At 48.5% G+C, this 16,255-nt stretch overlaps 1 protein-coding gene across 1 annotated transcript in view; it reads left to right on the top strand.

The window, feature by feature from the left end:
• TTLL9 (tubulin tyrosine ligase like 9) overlaps nt 1-16,255 on the top strand; it is an 80,658-nt gene that overhangs the window by 48,178 nt on the left and 16,225 nt on the right. The window contains exons 7-9 of the mRNA XM_086932682.1: nt 2,332-2,422; nt 9,049-9,089; nt 9,874-9,961. Coding sequence (XP_086788808.1) covers nt 2,332-2,422; nt 9,049-9,089; nt 9,874-9,961 — 220 coding nt within the window. The remainder of the gene's footprint in view (nt 1-2,331; nt 2,423-9,048; nt 9,090-9,873; nt 9,962-16,255) is intronic.

The raw sequence follows: 16,255 nt of genomic DNA, 5'->3' as shown, positions 1-16,255 counted from the left end.
CAGAAAGAGTGGCAGTTTGGACCAAGCCACTGACTAGGTGAAAATCTATAAAGACCCAGTCAGGAAAGGTGTGGCACCAGGCTCCTGCATAGGAAAATATACAGGGTTGGTTAGATTGAGAAAATGACTACCAGGATTGCATATGGCTGCTGCGCTAGGGAAATTTTAGCCTACACCTATTTAGGAAGTGTAGAGAATTAGTGTTTTGGGGGGACAAAGGTTGAGGAGAATAGAGGCCCTTCTGGCTTTTTACTACGAAACAAATGTCCTTTCCTTGGGTCTGTGCCTTCAGTCTCTGCTCTTCTCCACCTGCCTTTGGGCTCCTTTTACTCTTCAAGCCTTCTCTGCTACAGAAAACCTAAAGCCCCTGTGCAGGGCTTGGTAACCTGATTTACCCCCTTTCGAGTGGATGACAGCATATGCGGATTGTTATGCCAAGCGTTATTCCTCTTTCTCCTTGTCCGTATCTGTGGAAGATGCCCTTGTTGTTATATTTTAACATTAATCGACAGCAACCCAAATTTCAAAGGTAGCAGCCCCTATGATTTGGCTAAACACTGCACCTTCAGCCAGTCTGTCAGTTGTTTTATTCACTTCTGTATTACGAAAGATGTGGACAAGTTTCAGGATCCTTTTTTTCTGTGACTCTAAAGTGCAGAACAGGCCGACCCTAATTGTGGTTCTCTGTGAGGAAGAAGAAGAGTTAGTCCAGAGTAGAGATGACCTACACTTCCTCTGCTTAGTCTCCGCCGTATCCGCTTCCATTAGATTGGCAAGCTGAGCTTGTATCTCAACGTTGTACAGCATGGATTGGAGGGAGAAGCACATCCCATGAGCCTGGGCCCCATCTACATTGGTGTAGCCAAACTCCTTAGAATCCTGTGGACGACACACCGTTATCCTTATGTCCTTGTGGGGCCATGTACCTTTTATCGATCTGTCCCATAGGAACACTAGTGGCAACCCCACTTGCACAAGAGCCTCTACTGATGCTGTGCACTGCATAGACCAAGGCACCAGTGATTTCATGTTTCTAGCCACAAAGGTGCCTGAGATGTCCCATTTATACTTTCTAGGGTCTTTACCCTACACCCCCTCTGATCCACTTGTCCCTACACCCTAGTGACTGCAGGAAAATGCCTGGGTGGACCATAAGCCTAAATACTTTGATTATGTTTCGTCAATTTAGAAATCCATCAAGTTACATTTCTGAACTATACAAAATATGGATTTCGTCACACCTTTTAACTTGAGGTTATTTTCACTCCAAATACAAGTGGTCCTTCTTAACCTAAAAGGGATTACATTTCGTGGAAGTTTCTGCGATGTACCAGGGAATTAGCAGAGACAAAGTTGTAGTAAATGTCTCAGTTGCTCAGAAACCTGGTGTCGGACCTGCACTGATCTGAGAGATCTCATTATGTATTTGAAATGTTGAGAGATTATTTCATCAACCGCAGGCACAGCCTGTGTCATTGGGGCACTGCAGATAGAATGTTGCTTTAAAAAAAACATCCCCCTGTAGTTAATGTGGGTCACAGGCCCAGTGTTAGTGTTGTTGGCTGGGCAAATACATTTTGAGTTGCGGCTCGGCTGCAAAAGGTGCCTGGGCGTCTGCTGTGCTGATCACCATTGCAACTGTTGCATTAACTGAAGTGTAACAAAGACCTGCATGTTTGCTAGAGCCCTAGAGGTTCATTTACACTTATTAAGTGTTATTTGACTATTCTGCTGTTACTGATTTTCCATAACCTCCTCCTAGATTAAGCCTTGACTTCTTGATCTCTCTACTCCCAGATTCTTAATACCCGGATAAGTTCTCTGCTACTTTTGAGCAGTGCAGTGCAGTAGTGTCAAAGGCCTAGGAACATTAATATACTCACATGAGAATCAGACAGTAACCTCTGGCTTTCCCAGGACCTCAGGAAAAGGCCAAGCATTAAGTAGTGAAACTGTGATTATTTAATATCTTTCCACGTGGTAATCTGGCGGTTGTTATGGCGTATAAACCTCACATAGAGGTAAATTTGGTGTCCCTTATAGTGGAGGGACTGGTAAGGTTGATAGAGCAAGGTCTGTCAGCAGATGTTACTCCACTGGGATATGGAATCCATGTCATAGGCATGTGTTGGGGTGGTTACAGGTAGTACATGACGCTGTGAGTAGGTAGGTCAATGACATCTACTTCTGTTTGCGGTGGGAAAGTGCAAGGAGTGTGTGCAGGTTAGATTGCCTAGCTACATAATTTTACCAATATAAAGAAACCCACTAGGAAGAGTGTGCAGTGCAGAAACAGTGTATTCATTCATTATCATTTGTACTGTCTTCCAGGATGTTGGGCGGTCAGATGATCAGAAAGATGAGGTCCCTGTGGAAAACTATGTTGCCCAGCGCTACATTGAGAACCCCTATTTGATTGGCGGTAAGTGGGGGGAAAAACACCCAGAGGAATCAGTGTTTACTCTGTGTGAAAGACCAGGGCTGCAGACGGCTATATCTGCCTTTTGAGTGGTATGGTCAGGTATGGCTAGTACAGGCTGGACATTGACGATGTAGGAACGGGAACCGATGACAAACGTTCTTCAGAGATTGGGTTGTGTAGCGGATAGAATTCAAGAGGATAAGGTCATTGACTTCCCACGTGTGTTCCCGCGTGCTCCGATGAGCACATATTCTGTCGGTCCATATTGGAATCACTTTGGGATGCTCGCTGGAGGAGGCTGACTAAGAAGTCTCTGACCACAAATGGTGTGCGTTGGGGAACACGCTTCCAGCTCAGAAGCAGATCAATGATCACCCAGGAAGCATCTCATGCTGTCATCTGCTAATTGCTGCACATTACTGAAGAGCGGATGGCTGCTGCCAGCTGTGGGCCACTTACAGTGATGTTATATTGTAACACACACACAAGACTGATTTGAATGATTCTTCTGTAAATGCAGCAGTGCATAATGTGTGCAGATGTTTGGAGGTGACTCGAACAGCACTGAATTTCGAGCACCGCGACTCAGTTTTCATCATCAAGCTTTGACCAAGAACAAAGGAGATAAAAGCAGCAAGGGGAGAATGAATGACAAGGAAATGGTGATAAAGGGAATATGCAATGGAGAACTCGGTGGGTCTTTCCTTTTACTGATGCTTTTTTCCTGATGCTGTTTAGCGGAAAAAAAATAGTTATTGCCTCAGCACGAGGATGTATATGCATCACTGTTGTGTCCTGACACAAAAGCGGTTTCAGCTTGATGACATATATGTGTCACCATGCATGGGTGCACATAAGTCCTTCAGCCATTTTGGCTCGTGGAAGTAAACTTTTAAAAAGCGCACAAAGCACATTTACGTAAAGAGTCGGCCATTTGGTAAATTGCTGCTGCCAGCCGTCTGAAAAAGTTATTTTTAAAAAATAAACAAAAAAAAATGGGAAGGGGAAACGGAGGGTGGGATGGTGGGGAAAGCAAATAAATGCTGCTAAAGAGTGACAGGTGTGATCAGGAGGGGCGTGGAATGGAGAAGGGAGGCTACAAAAGAAATCTGAGCATGGTGGGGATGTTTGATGGCAACAACCGAAGAGTTAGGAAGACACAGAACAACAAAGCAAGCCGTACACTTTACCCACACCGGTCAGATGGCCATGCACATAAACAAGAGTTAGGTGCACGTGCCTGCTCTCCAGTTACCCGCTAACTGGACGATCTTTGTTACCCTTTAGCACTGCAGGGCTGCCTCACACTGAACACAGCAATGCTGATGAGGGGTGCTGGAGACTTGGGTCTGAGGAGGCCTTCTTCCAGCCTTGTGAGCACAAGGCGCGCCTGAGAGTTACTGATATATCTGCGGTGATCATCCTCCCAGATGGTGGGATCAACGGGCATCAAGCTTCTGAACCGAGATCCTGGTCACCAGTTACACCTCCACTGCACTCTGACCAACCACCCTGGGTAATTACCCACCGTGGCACCACCGGCACACTGATCCTGCTTTCCATGGTGAGTAGAGGCACTGATGCAGCTGCTCCAGCTTGGACAGAGGGGCCTGCTGTGAGTATGGTCTCACCCTAGAAAGTCCCCCATGAGGCCCCAGCACTGCCTTCATCGAAGAGGGAAGAGGCTGTCTGCCTCTCCACTCACCAAAGAAAGCTGCTACAAGACGCATGGTGAAGAGACACTGTCCGGCGCCAACACCTGCAGTTGCCCTTTCATCACTGCACAGACCTCTCTCCTGCACTGGAGCTGCAGGACTCGCGCCAGAAGAGGAGAAAGCAATCTGCTGATACCGGTTCTCCTCAGCACTTCCTACTCCTCCGGCATCTCTGTCCCAGGGCAGGGCACGAGAATCAATAGCACCCGAGGCCTACACCAGCCCTGAGACACTGACTGGCAAGGCTGAAGAGGCATCTAGCACTGACTGGCCCTACAAGCTGTCCAGTAGAGGTGATGCCCAGTGCACCTAGGCCCACTCTATGCAAGCGGAGGACCCAACCCCACCTTCGAACAAGAGAGGCCAGAGTGTGCAACGACACTCTCTGCGGCCTACACCAGGGTGTACTTCTGAAGACGAACCACCCATGAATCTCTGTCTGTTGCCATAGGAGACAGCTAAGGACAGTCACGGTGCCACTCGCACCACAGCCCTGGCTACTAGGTGCATGCTCTCAGGTCTGGCAGGCAACAGTGTTGACCCAGCCCCAGGAACATTGATGCCACATGCTACGACTACCACAGCACTTCATGTGCTACTGGCATAGAACCAACTGAGACCTCATCCTGTGCTGCAGCTGGTACTTGAGGCCCCATCCTGCAGCTGGTACTTGAGGCCCCATCCTGTGCTACAGCCGGTTCCTGAGGCCCCATCCTGTGCTGCAGCCGTCCCTGTGGTCTATTCTGGGCTGCTGCCGGCCCCCCAGACCCTTCCTGTGCTGCAGCCAGTCCCCGAGGCCCCATCCTGTGCTGCAGCCAGTCCCCAAGGCCCCATCCTGTGCTGCAGCCGCTCCCTGAGGCCCCATCCTGTGCTGCAGCCGCTCCCTGAGGCCCCATCCTGTGCTGCAGCCGCTCCCTGAGGCCCCATCCTGTGCTGCAGCCGCTCCCTGAGGCCCCATCCTATGCTACAGCCGGTCCCTGAGGCTCATCCTGTGCTGCAGCTGTTCCCAGAGGTTTGTCCCCGAGGCTCATCCTATGCTCCAGCCGGTCCCTGAGGCCCATCCTATGCTACAGTCGGTCCCTGAGGCTGCCAATAAGGAAGCGAGAGATTGATTACTTTTATTTGATTTGGTTTAAATCATAAAAGAGCCAATAAGGAAGCATCAACTCATCCCAGTATTTGTGTCTTGGCTCCCTTAGACTGAAGCAGGTCAGACAAAGCCCCTGCTCCAAGGCGCACACTTATACATAACGTGAATGCCACTGTCCAACCTCCTCACTGAGCAGAGGATGCCATGAAAGTGCCTTCACCACAGGGAGGCAGTGCTTCTCACCGCTATTTGCAGTCCACAACTCGGGGGCCATTCATTGGGGTCCAGAATTGAGTGCAGTAAGGACAGAGATGGCTCCTGGTTCATGCCAGCCTGCTCCAGCATCCTGCTATGGCAGAGACAGGGACAGCCTGGGGTAGGAAAAGCGCCTGGAGGCTCTTGTACCATGTGTCCCAACCACCGGGAACTGTACTTCGTGCCAAGAGCCTGCCAGTCTAGCCAGGGCCTGCAGCTCGACAAAGTAAATGCAAAGAAGAGAAAGGGAGGTGCTTCACAGCTGTTACAGGGCCCGAAGCTACATTGAAGGAGATTAATGCAACTAGGGCCCGGCAGTCGCGTGGTTCACTTTCCACAGCCAGGAAGTCTCCAACCGAACTCTGGTCACCTAAAGAAAGGGCACGATGGCATTCAGAAATCATGTCACTGCCTCCAACTCCCAGATTGTAGCCTTCCTGCTCTTGCACTTCTCTGAACGTCCCCATGACGGAAGAGATGTGAAAGAGTTCAGACCAGATAGTCTGAGACCCAGCGAAGGTGAGGAGGTTCGACACCCACCCTCTCCTCAACGCAAAGCCTACTGCCCCATCGGAGAGGCCTAGTTGGCCTGAACGGAGAGAAAATGCTGTGCTCTAGCACTAAAAAGAAGAAAGAGACTCTCAAGTCCACATAAGTTCAAGTGAAGCCTTCTCCTGTGCTTAAGAGGAGAACAATCCTGCAATGGCCTCTGATCAGGTTTGCTCATGCCTGAAAATCACCATAACTGACTCAAACTGCTGATGCAAGCATGAGTCAATCACAGGCAGGCCACTGACGAAGAGTGACCACCTAAAGGGAGAACTAGGAATAAGATATACGAAGGCACACAAGAGTCTCTACCCTTGCCTTCCCACAGCAGCTGTCCAGACACTGTTGCTGTTTGCCTCAACCCTATGGAACTGGCACTAAAAGGAATCACTAATGCCCAGGGGCAGAACACATGTCCTTGCAGCTCCTATGGTGCAGAAGAACCTCATCCCTTCAGGGGGTCCCTTATTCAGCCTGAGGCTAGTGAATATAGGTGAAACAATGGAGGCTCAGGGGCCCCTCAATGCATTCTTCAGGGGAGCCCTGTCATTGTGTGCTATGCCGCTGCCAATAACTTGCACATCTTGAAAGTTTCACCAACCACCAGCACCCACTGGCATACGAGGTCCATCCTGCTGCCAGGACGCAAACCATCTTCGCACTTAAGAGAAGACTCGCCACATCATGGAAGAACCACCGCAATTCCATGGACAAGCATTCGATAGTCAAGAAGTTAAAATCAAAGTCACAAACCTTCATTTGTAATGTTAACATTTGTTAACCTTTCACTTACAGCTTTACTGTCCTAGGTGTCATCCAGTCAGCTGACCCTGCCATCACCTAGTAATGGATCCAGACATTCTTGTTGCTCCTCAGTGACACAACTGTTGACGCCATCCTGCCTCGAAGAAGTGCATCACCGCTACCAACGACACATCGATTCACATTCTGACTGGAGTCAGACATTCAGTGCTAAAGCCGCAGTTCTGCAAGCGTCTGTGGCACTCGGAAGCAACAAGCAGATGACTGATGTTCAAACTGCTTACCCCACTAGTGTTCAGATACAGTTTTCAGCATGCCTGGACCATGACCTAATTCCATCAATGTGTTCCACAAGTGACTTTGCAGTGGCTTCTCAGCAGTTTTGCAGATGCACACACATGCAACACCTATACAGCCTACTCCATTCCTGTTGTGACATGTCCAAGGTGTCTCTTCACCCACGAGATGGGCTTGGAGCTGCTCCACTGAAGTATAAAAGATTCAAAGGAGACCCAGAAGAAGGCTCCAGAAACTCATCAACAAGTTTCAAAGTACGTCAAAGGCAGTGGTTGGAGAATCAAGCAACACAATCAATGGGGAAGCAAGCTTTGCAATGGACACCACGCGACATGAACTGGAGCGACGACATTCTCTTGCCGCTGGGATAGTGCCCTCTGATGGCCTGCTGTTTAGACCTGCAGTGATTACCTGTTTGTTTTGTTTTTTCCTGTTGGCTTCTCATTTTTTTCAACCACCATCAGAACATATCACTGTACAGCCCCTTCTCATAGTAGGCTTCCCCCTACATTTCACCCACATCGTCTCACAGGCATCACTAATCAGGTGACCCTGCAAATAAACAGGAGTTGTGCGCATATGTCCTCACTCCATTGACCTAATAACACTGGTGTCCGTGTTCTTCTTTAGCGCCAACAAGGCCAGTATAACCAGGATGCTACATGTGAAGCAAACCACTGGGGCGAGAGCAAGAAAAGACATGTACTGACAATAAAAAAAGTAGTTCCAGGCTGTGGAAGTATACAAGTCATCCAATCAAAAAGGATGGTAAGGGAGATATGCTTCTGGGGAGGGACACACCCAAGAAAAGGAGGAAAAGCCACTGAATAAAAAGCAAACCATTTTCTTTTTTTTGGGAGTTTGATATATTGCGCAAACTTACCCCGTAGGTTTCAGAGTGCTTTATAGGAGTAGTAGTTGTGTTACAGATGGACACATTCATTTTTGTTACGCACAGGGAGAGTAAATGATTTGCCCAAAGCGTCATTGCAGAGACTCGAAACTGGTTCCCCAGATTTGAGATTGACCACCCTAGCCGTTAGCCACAGCCAAATAACTCTAAGCAATGGTTACCTGTACCTAAAACCCACTGTAAATATTGGTATAATTCACAATATGCATTTCTGTGGGCAAGACCTAAAAGGAGGGATAGAAAAAATCCTGAAAGAGTGAAACATGGAAGATTAGGGTGATGCAAGAAAAAATATGAAGACAATCATGATTTGGCAGCTGTGGTTTTTGGTAACTTCAACATTCAGAAACAGCGGCTCCCAAGAAAAACATTGGGCCTCTGCACTATTATTATAGCATATATTCAAGGTATGGAAACACTTTTTCATTATAGCAGGGATACTGCAATAGTGATCCAGCTGTGATTGGCTGATGAAAAGGTCACCACTGCAGTAAGATAAATGCCTCCTTCAATTTAATTGACCCTATAAAAAGAGTGCCTGGGCAGTAGTCATGATGTCACCAGTATTGGGTATTTCAAGATATGCAGTTCTGTTGTAAAATGGTCATTTCATCCTGGTAATTTTTCTAAAAGGTTTGTGAATCTATGGAAGGTCCATAATTTGTAAAACAATATTACCCTGGAGTATCCTTTTGCTCCCTAACATAGAGTCTTCACATGCTTTTGTTTACTAATCATCTGGTGTCCCTGAGGAGCCTTTCGCAGCAGCATATGGCGCAACTGTGCTAGTAATCACTCTAGTTGGTCAAGTCTGCAAGTTGGTTCCTAGGCCATCGGGTTGTTGGTCAGGGTGATTGCGATAATGTCTTTTGCGTGTCAACCACTAAGCTTCTGTGTTCCTATTTCCTTCTACGTGCAGGTTATTTCGCACACCCCTCTTAAATTTCCCCATCAACAGTTTTCTTCTCCCTACTACTTTTCCTCTCCCAATGTACCCTGTCCAGTGTTGGTAAGAATGCTAACCTCTTTCTGTTCTTTTCAACAGGACGCAAATTTGACCTCCGAGTGTACGTGTTGGTCACCTCTGTAAGTAAGCAACAAGAGCCTGTGCTGTAAGAGTCCGGGGTTTCTTACTGGTGTTTGCTGTCATGCTGTGTATTGGTATTTTGCTGTCATTGAGAGTGTGAGGGTGTTTTAGTCTTGAAGCTTTACAGAGTTTAGCCAATTTCCTGAGTGCATTCATCAGATTGTTTCTCAAAGAGTAAACATGTAATTTTCAGACAGGGTGATTAGGCTGGGGCTGTCTTACAGAAGGTATTCTTCATGAGATTGGGGTCATTTTGAACACTTTCTGTTTCAAGCCATGGTAATCTTGACCCCTCATCACTGAGGTTTTTTGTCAATAGGCCGTGGGCTCTAGTCTGTCTTTGCTCAGCCAGATTACACAGCATGAACTACATAATTAAAGGTGAATTGACTGTTCTTGTATTTGTGTACAATGCTAAAATGTACTGTTTGCATGGGGCACATCTTGAACAGAGACCTGCCTGCGGATGTGAACTGTTGCAGTTCGAAACTAAGATCTGTCCAGTTTTCTGAGGCCCTGCGGGGCCCCCATCACATAAATTGACCTTTACAAAAATCTAGCATTGACCTGTGGAAAAGCCAACATTATTCAAGCATTGTTAATTGAGGTCTAGGAGCATCAAGGAAGTTTGATTCCTAAAAAAGTCCTACAAATTCCTAACTGCCTGGTCTAATCCATGTTTGGCTCTTGCTGGGTTTGTGGTAGGATGAGAGACACTTTTTGAATTATCCATGTAGACAGGAGGTTTGTCTCATTAACAACCTGTATGTTGCTTGCTTTCAGTACATCCCGCTCAAGGCCTGGTTATACCGAGATGGGTTTGCTCGCTTCTCCAACACCCGATTCACCCTGAGTAGCATTGATGACCACTGTATCCTGACTCATTAGACATTCAGTACCTGTTGCCAAGTTTTACAGTATCTGCTAATCTGATTATTTCAATCTAATATACCCTACTTGTATGTAAATATATGTATGTCTGATGTGTCTTGGGAGTGTAAACTTATTTTTCCTAAAGTGATGTTTTGGTTTGCACTATAGTCTGACATTTGGGTCTTAAACCACTGGTTAGGTTTGACTCATTTCTGCACATTGTGGTTTGCTGGCAGAATAACTAGAGAAACGTTCCCATGCAAACGTGAGCTGTTTATGGTTTGTGTAAATAGGTTGTTTACTACAAATGAACGATATATGCTAAACGTCTGAAAGGTGGGAGAGCTTTCTGATGTTTAATTCATTCACCAACAGAGGTTTCTTGGCGGGTGCTTCTGTAAGATTGATTGAGTGGCTGTGTGAAGTCAGTGTTGCTTAAAGTGATATCTTTTTAACCCCTTCTGTGCTCATGACAGCCCCTGGCCGTCATGAGTCACCGTGGGCGTGTGCGCACGATGTCCGGGGCCGTCCGAACCATGCCCAGGAATGGAATGTCCAGCACTGCGGCGGAATTCGCGCCGCAGCCAAGGTGTTACAGATTTCCAGTAATTATGAGGGAGCATTCTTTCCATACCTGAACTGGATGGGTGCTCCACAACTTGGCTGAAGCCTCTGAGATAGCTTGATCACCGAAAGTGGAAGTTCGTGCTCTGGGGAATGTCAGGAAGAACTTTCCATTGGAACAAAGGCATCTAGTAGCGTTGATGCCAGGAGAATTTCTAGGCCATTAAAGAGGGGGTATTAGCATGACAGCTTTGTGTATAATGGATAAAGCTAAAAAAAGGTTTCTATCTTGCACTGGTAGCAAATCTAGTTTATTCCTGGCTAAGGTAATTGCATCTTGTTTTTTTTTCTGGTCACAAAGTAGTTGAACCATCGCATTTTGGATTAGCTGCAGTTCCATAAAACATTTTTAGGTGCAGCCAACCAGACTGAGCTGCCGTAGTCTAACCTTGACTGGATTAGAGCATTGATATTCTTAGTTCTTTGTCTAAAAGCGATAAGATATTCTGAAACAGTTTAATTTGACGAAACAAAACAGTTTTGTCACATTAGCTGAGTAGAGGAGCTATGGTTAGTCGAGGTGGATTCCTAAGTTACCAGCTGAAAGCAAAGGTACGGGTGGTTGCCACATTCTAGCTGGCCAGTTCAAATCCCTGATACTGGTTTTGGTGATGTTAATGTATTTCAGTTTCGTCAGGGTTTAATTTTAGGTAGTTTGTAGATATGCATAACCCAGGCCAAAATCAGCCCACAGTCCCCTAAGCCCTATTTCACATTGTCTTTCAAACAAGATATTGTGGTTGATTGTGTAACATGCGGCTGAGAGGTCCAGAACCAAGGCTCCTTGGCCTAAGGCACCCATCTTCCTTCGTAGGTCATCTAAGTATTTAACAGGCTGCTTGTCATAAGAAGTTGTAGACAGACCAGTTTCTTTAACAGTTTAAATAAATAAGGGAGGAGGGAAAATGGCCAGTGGTTGCTGGGATCTGTATGGTGTAAAGAGGCATTTTTTAGTAGTGGTTTATCAACAGCAGTTTCCCAAATTTTGGTTACTATGCCAGTTTTAAGTGAGTTAGAGAAAATAAGACGAACATACCTAATGATCATTTTTTCATTAATTTTGCAAGCAAATGACAAGGGTGGGAGCAGATGGAGGACTTTGTCAAATTGTATCCCTTATGGTGAATTCTGAAATTTGAAAAACTTGTCAAAACACACCTGGTATATCCTGTTGTATCACTTCTGGAATTATTGCAAGGTCTGGCAATGGGTTCTGTCTTAATTTTATATCTAATATTTTCACCTTTTTAGTAAAGAAGGATGCCAGATTGTCACATAGACTAGCTGCGGGAATAATTTGAGCTTGGCCATATTTAGGAGATTGTCCCTCCTTCACTGGTTTAAAACATTCTATGGAAAACTTAGGGGCAGTATGTAAGCCCAGGGAGAAATAAGCTTGTTTGGCCTGTTTGATCTGCCTGTAATAATCCTTATATTTATTTAGGAATTACATTTTTAAATCTGTGGCATATGCTTTAAGCCACATGTGTGCAATTCTGTGAAGTTTTAACTTTATGGAGAAAATTCCTTGGAAAACCAATGTTTATCTTTTCTTTTTGTTGATTGTACTTTTGTCTGGCTTGGCAAAAGTACAATTAGGTCTAGAGTAATAGAAGAAATGAGATCTGTGAGCAGACCATTTGGATCAACAGGTGCTTTGTTGCAAGTTACATTTTTCTGTCGAGCTGTGACTTTAGGTTTAAAGCATTTTATTAAGACAAAAACATAGGGAGAGGGAGCAGGGGGTTAGGGTTACATACATTCAAGCGAAGAAGATGAGCATGACACTATGAGTGCGACGGTGGACTAGTCCGCTGTGGAAAAGGAAGCAACAGCAAATGAGAAAAGCTAAATATAAGCAACACCTCCAATCTGAGCATAGTCAACACCATCAGTCTGAGCAGAAAGAAATAAGCAATAACACAAAGAAACCCAACCCACCATCCCCTAGAACCCCCCCCCCCAAACACCCCAACTCACCCCAACTCCCCCCCACCCCCCCGTCCAATGTACCGCTAATAACACTGCCTGCCCTCCCACCGCGCCCCCCCCCTCCATGAGCCCAGCCCCGTTGCCCCTCCTAGTCAGCTGAAATCACCGGTGGCGTCAACCTTAGAAGCCTGAGGTACCTCGGACAGGTGAGTTCCCTAAATTCCGTGGTTAAAAGCGAATGAAAGGGTTGCCACAGCTCATCAAATTGGTCCACCTCCCCCGCTACCGTGAGTGACAATTTTTCCATACCCAACACATGCCAGAGCCTGTGCAACCAGCCAGTGATGGAGGGGACTGTGGTGGTGCGCCAGTGGATTAGGATGTTCTGAACCGCTGAGTCCAGCGCTATCGCGATTTGCCTGCCCCTGCGGGACTTCAGCGGGTACATCAGGCCATTAGGAAGGCCCAGCAATACATACGCCGGAAAGCGCGGTAATTCGATTTCAAAATGCAGATCAACCTCATCAAGAACTTCCTTCCAATAAGCGGCCAACAAGGGACAATCCCAAAGAATATGTGAAAGGGTCCCCACCTGACCACAACCCCTCCAGCACTCCCTCTCAATATGCCTGTTCATCTCGTGCAGTCTCTCTGGGGTGTAATACCAGTATGTGGACACCTTGGTGAATGTTTCAGTGAGGCCAGTGTGATATGCAGAGTGTCTCGCCCGGTGTGCAATCTGGTCCCACTCCTTATGGCTAAGTGTCCTACCCAATTCCCTGTGCCATCGTTCCCTGCCCGGATTATAGTAGTGAAACGGAGGGGCTGTAAGAACTTGTAGAGATCGGTGATCAGTTTAGCATCGGAGGTGCGGGTCACCAGCCACCGCTCATATGGTGTTATCTGACGATCAGCGGTGTCCCGCACCTGGGGTTGAAGCGCCCAGTGCCGGACCTGCATATATCGCAGTCTATCCGACTCCGGCAGTTGGAACTCCTGTTGAAGTTGCTGAAAGGGGACCACTCCCTCCGACCCATAAATCTGAAAGAGCGCTCGGCAGCCCGCCGCCCTCCAGTGGGAGAAAGCGCCCGGCTCCATCCCAGGGGAGAAATCGGGATTACCCGCTATTGGCGTAAAAGGCGAGGGGAACGTGGTGAGTTCCCGAACCTCACAAACTGTGTCCCACATCCTCAGGGGAACCCGCGTGACAAAGGAAGCGTAAAGGTTGGGGGGGCGGTGAACCCGGCGCAAGAATGGAACTTCCTGGAGGGTTCGCCCTGCCACCGCCTGGTCCTGAAAGAGCCAGTGCTTATCGGATTCCCACCTGCTCCACTCCACAAGGTAGCGCAACTGCGCCGCCTGAAAATATTTCCGGAGGTCCGGAATACCGAGGCCCCCCGCCTCCGTGGCGAGCGTGGAGAGAACCCTCTTCATCCGCGGCTTGCGGCCATGCCAGACAAAGCGTGCGATGTCAGCTTGCGTCTGCCTGATCCAACCCACTGGAGGCTGGAGCGGCAAGGCTCGGAAAAGGTATAGAATCTGGGGCAGAACCGTCATCTTGACCGCAGCAATCCTGCCCAGCCAAGACAACAGGCTTTTGCTCCAGCGGCCAAGCTCCTCCTTGATCTTCTTACTAAGAGAGGCGTAATTAGCCGTTACCATCTCTGGCAACGTCGGCGCCAGCAGAATCCCCAGTTATGGCACCAAGGATGATGACCACTGCATGGGAAAGAGCCGCTGAAGGTCCCATCTAGTATCCGCAGCCAGAGACACATCTAGAGCCACCGACTTGCCCATGTTCATTTTAAAACCGGCCACTCGCGAAAAAGCATCCAACTCGTGGATGCAGGCGGGAAGGGACCTCCTGGGATCGTCCAGGGTCAGCAGGACATCATCCGCATAAAGACTGACCGTGTGAACATACTGCCCCATCTTGATCCCGATCGCATCCGGGTTTTGGCGGATCCTCTGGGCAAACGGCTCCATGTAAAGAGCAAAGAGGAGTGGGGAAAGTGGGCACCCCTGTCTAGTGCCCCGCTCGATTGCAAAACTACGGGAGCTGCACCCATTGACCCTCACCGTCGCTGAAGGGTACCTGTAACAATTGAAAACCATCGAGCAGAATTTATCACCGATGCCCAGTTTCTTGAGCACCTGCTCGAGGTAAGGCCAGTGAACCCTGTCGAAGGCTTTCTCGGCATCCACCGCCAGCAGCATCCGCTCGCCTGGGATCCGCGAGGCCTTCTCCAGAATGTGCGCTACTCGTTTAGTATTGTCGACAGTTTGTCTGCCAGGCACAAAGCCAGCCTGGTCGGCCTCAACTAGACCCGGGAGGTGCAGGGCCAGCCTGGACGCTAGAATCCCTGTGTACAACTTGAGGTCGACATTCAGGAGCGAGATGGGCCTATATGAGCCGCATAAGGCCCGGTCCTTCCCAGGCTTCGGGATCACTGAGACCGTCGCTCTCAGGAGATCCGGTGGGATGGCTCCTGATTCGGAGAAGGAGTTAAACAGCCGGGCGAGGATGGGGGCCACAACCGGGCAGAAGGTTTTGTAAAACAGGGACGTGTAACCGTCCGGGCCCGGGGCTTTTCCATGCTTAAGTCTGGCTATCGCGGAAATCACCTCCTCAACATGGATATCGCTCTCAAGGTATTCCGCCTGAGCGGGGTCCAGCGCCGGAAGGGTCATGGATTCCAGATATTCCACGGCATCCCGCGACGAGGGGGGCTCCCCGGCGTACAGCGCCTCATAGAAACTACAAAAAGTTTCCGCCACTGCCGCATCACCAGCAACCGCCACCCCGTCAGCACCCAAGAGTTCCTTCACCACGTTACGCTGGTGCACGACACGAAGCCTATGTGCCAAGAGTTTGCCACACCTATCTCCCCCTGTGTAGAATGCATGTTTCAGACGCAACGCTGCGTATTCCGCCCTGTCCATGTCCAGCGCCGACAGGAGCTTCCTGGCAGCCTTCAACTGCCTCCAAACCCTTGGAGCTCCCGTACGGCGGTGGACCTGTTCCAGCTCCCGGACCTGGGAAGTCAGCTCCTCCCTCTTACGCTGCCGCTCCCTATTTTCCGCCGAGGAGATGGAGATGAATTCCCTCCTGAGAACCGCCTTCAGCGCCGCCCACTGTGTCGCCAATGAAGTGTCTGAGTTACTGTTGTGTGTCTGGTATTCCTGGAACGCCTCCTCAATATGTTTTACAACTGTTTTTTTTGTGCAGAAGGGTGTCCCTAAGGCGCCACACCCCCCGAGAGGGGGAGGTCGTCGGCCACGCAAACGTGCCCACGACCGGCGCATGATCAGACAGTGTCAGGACCCCAATGTCCGCTGCCGTAGCAGCGGCACGCATCGGTCCGCTAACCAAAAAGTAGTCCAACCGTGCGTAGGTCCGGTGCGCATGCGAGTAATAGGAATAATCCCTATCTGTAGGGTGGAGGGTGCGCCAAAGGTCATGCAAATCCATGTCGGTGATTCGGGCCTTCCCGGCCTGGGAAAGTTCCCCAGTTTGCGGGAATCGCTGCGCTGATCTATCTAATGCAGAATCAAAGACTATATTTAAGTCACCCCCTAGTATGACATGACGATCGGGGAGGCAGTTACGTCCACCTTCACCGAATCTAAAAAGCGTTCTTGATGGTCATTCGGGCTATATAAGGAGCCAATAGTAAACGACGTGTCCCCTAGGCGGAGGCGGTATGCCAAAAGCCTCCCCTTCTGTTCAGCAAAT

The sequence above is a fragment of the Lissotriton vulgaris genome, chromosome 7 (assembly GCF_964263255.1).
Source record: "Lissotriton vulgaris chromosome 7, aLisVul1.2, whole genome shotgun sequence".
NCBI lineage: Eukaryota > Metazoa > Chordata > Amphibia > Caudata > Salamandridae > Lissotriton > Lissotriton vulgaris.
This window is presented reverse-complemented; position numbering and strand designations above follow the sequence as displayed.